At 36.4% G+C, this 3,159-nt stretch overlaps 1 protein-coding gene across 1 annotated transcript in view; it reads right to left on the minus strand.

Moving 5' to 3' along the window:
- LOC109533071 (juvenile hormone esterase-like) overlaps positions 1 to 837 on the minus strand; it is a 4,019-nt gene extending 3,182 nt beyond the window's left edge. Inside the window, exons 1-2 of the mRNA XM_048669437.1 lie at positions 821 to 837; positions 511 to 742 (exon numbers count right to left, since the gene is read on the minus strand). Coding sequence (XP_048525394.1) covers positions 511 to 645 — 135 coding nt within the window. The 5' untranslated portion in view covers positions 646 to 742; positions 821 to 837. The remainder of the gene's footprint in view (positions 1 to 510; positions 743 to 820) is intronic.
- Positions 838 to 3,159: the final 2,322 nt, after the last annotated feature.

Raw genomic sequence — 3,159 nt, forward strand, 5'->3', positions numbered from 1 at the left:
TGAGGATAGTGACAAAGGCCCCATACTTCGTCAGAAACTCCACCCTGCGAAGAGACCTAGATACAGAGGACCTGCTGGACCATATCCGGAACCTAACGTCAGGGTTCCTGGATAGGATTCGGCACAGCAAGAATCCCACCGTCAGGGTTTCTTGCACCAAGAAGTTCAACTGCGACCGTAGACCTCTCCCTGCGGACACAGTCTAAGAAGAAGACGTGGACCCCATGCGATGACCAGTTCCTGCACCACATCGAGGACCATGGGCTAACTTTAAGTTAGTTATAGGAAGCAAGAGAGGCTGTTTAGGTTTAGGTTTAGATTAGGTAATTAGGTTAGTTTAGATTTAGTCATATGATGATATCTTAAGGTACACAGAGTGTTAGACACTCTAGCGATGTTAGCATTAAGGATCCATAGATTAAGTAACAGTAAGAAGTTTGTATACTTAGCTGAAATAAATATGTTCCAAAGCAAGTTATTAAATGTTCAAACCAATCAATTGCTATATACCTTAAAGCGCAACGGTCCAATGGGCGGTTTTGCATAGGGAATGCCCAAAAATTTGTAGAATTCCTCGCCATTGAGATTAACTCCAGTGGTGCCAAGGATGGTGCCCTGTTTCACTGCGACAGTCGGTCCTGACATTTTCAACCACTGAACTAACTGGATCAATTATCAACGCCGAACTTATGTATTCCTTAGATAAGAGCACCAAACAACACTCGAGAATGATAACGGGCACCTACTCGAGAGAATAAGCTTGAATAGCGCATAGGAACCAAAACAAGCATCGCAACCTTGTATATTATTAACTACCTACATTTGATAATTACAGTTGCAATGACGACTTAGCAAATACTGGTTCAATTAAAGCTGAATGGCATTGGCATTGGTTGTTCATTTTCATTCGAATCCCTTCAATGAGCGGTTTTGGGCAACATGGCTCCAATTGTCCGCTCCAATGCCCAATCTGATACCATTAAATTATTGCTTCGCACTTTTTCAATGTCTATTAAGATGCAGAAGGTCTTGATCCAGAGAAATCGAATATATTTTCATGTAGTGTAATTCGTAATTTACATATTCTCACGAAAGTACAAAAACCTACCGATCTACCTGATATGATAATTAGAACCGGAGAAAACTCGGAAAACCGGAAAACTTTACGTTTTCTTAAAAAACTTAAAACTTGGCTAATTTTTTAAATTAAGAGCTCAAATTTTGCACAAGGGTATATATATACTTCGTGTGTCCAAAAGCTGTGCTCGGTTGGATTAATAGTTTTCCGACAATTTCGATTTCAACTTTTTTAGCCATTTTTTTGCCGAAGGCTGCTTGCGCCTGAGATTATCCGACTGGAATTTAAAATATGGTTTTGGAAACTAGACATGAGTAGATTTTCTTTCTTTTGCAGTTTTCATATAAACTGCGGTTAAATGGGTGAAACATAGTCTTGAATATGAGTGAAAACGGCCGAGCGCACCAAAGCGGTCGAGTGGTGGGGGTTACTGCTGGTTGAAGGGAAAAGTATACCTGCGCGCAATTTATAATTCTTTGTATTTAATTATTTCGGCAACTACTGCCCCTATTTCACTGATCTTTTTTTTAAATTCTGGAGTACATGAATATGAGGTAAACGATTTTTGACCCAAATTTTACAAATGATGCTAGAATAAGCAGGTAATGTGTAGTTTTTGGCACATAAACGTTATATATGAAACATGTAAACCAATAGAAACTTTTTATTTAAAACTAAATTAATTCCTTATCTTACATTATAACTATTACATGATTCAAATATAACGATGTTTAGCAAAAAACATACAATTCCTGCGTATTCTTCCATCATTTGTAAAATCTGAGTCAAAAACAGATTTCCTCATGCTCATGTACCCCAGAATTAAAAAAAAATCAGTGGAATAGCGGCAGTAGCCCAGATAGCATTTGATATTCTATGAATATCCCAGAATGTTCAAAAAATATACAGAACATTGCGGGAATATCCTGGGAATATACATGGTTGAACATTCCTAACATGAATGTTCGTGGAATATACATGCATGTATATACATCAAAGTTCATAAAAAGTATATCCTATGTATGTACATATATGTACATATTGGGTATATGTGGAGATGAACATGCCAGGTATGTACATATTGTGTATATGTGCAGGTGAATATACCTAGTATGTTCAAAACAAACATTCCGGTAATATACATGAATTATATCTATGGTACGGTATACCAAATTGGTTGAATATAAATTTTACGTGCCCGCAGCAGAAAAGTAAGGGCATGTAAAAGTAAAGCTTCTTACTACTAAAACCTGAGACCCTTATGAAATACTGAAAATATGGTATTTTGATTAACAAATTAACAAAATTTATCGAAAATAAATTTTGCGTGCCCGCAGCAGGAAAGTAAGGGCACGTACAAGTACAAGAGTTTATATAAACTTTTCTTTTTAAATGCGTCAATAATTTTATTGGGAAATATTAATAAAATTTCTATTTTACTCAAATAAATTTATCCGGAGCTAACAGTTCCCACCCTATGAAACTCAAACAATCAAAATGCATATAACAAATTCCGGTCTTAGACATTATTTATTTGAGACAAATTTTTTACAAATTTCTTACTGCTAACTTATCTACGAGTCTTAATTCTAACATCTTTAGAGTGTTTTACACTCTGTGCACGCTGACATCCCTGACTTAACCTACCTTAATCTACCTTAACCTAATGTGGGCACATTACCCCTATAACAAATTCAAATTACCCGCTTAGTGTGTACACGGATTACGTCCGGCTATAACGTGACTTTCGAGAGTGACAATGAGAGCGGACCAATGAGAATCATCTTTCACGCAGTGTTGCTTGGCGGTAACGCCACAGCTCTCAGAATTTCTGAAAAGCTGCAAAGCTGATAATTTATTGGTTATTGGCATAAACAAATTATTATGTGCTATTACACAAATCTTGTTTTTTTAAATTACCTATATGATTGTAGATTTATTAGTTACTAGAATACTGTCTTTCTAAGCAAGACAAAATTTAGATTTTGTCAATATAGGTTTATCAGTGATGTGATATCCGGGGTGTGACAATTCAGCACTTTTCCATGATTGACATTGGAGCAGGAGACAACTGCTGCTTG

The sequence above is a fragment of the Dendroctonus ponderosae genome, unplaced genomic scaffold, assembly GCF_020466585.1.
Source record: "Dendroctonus ponderosae isolate FM_Combo_2020 unplaced genomic scaffold, Dpon_F_20191213v2 Dpon_F_20191213_1, whole genome shotgun sequence".
In the NCBI taxonomy this organism is placed as follows: domain Eukaryota; kingdom Metazoa; phylum Arthropoda; class Insecta; order Coleoptera; family Curculionidae; genus Dendroctonus; species Dendroctonus ponderosae.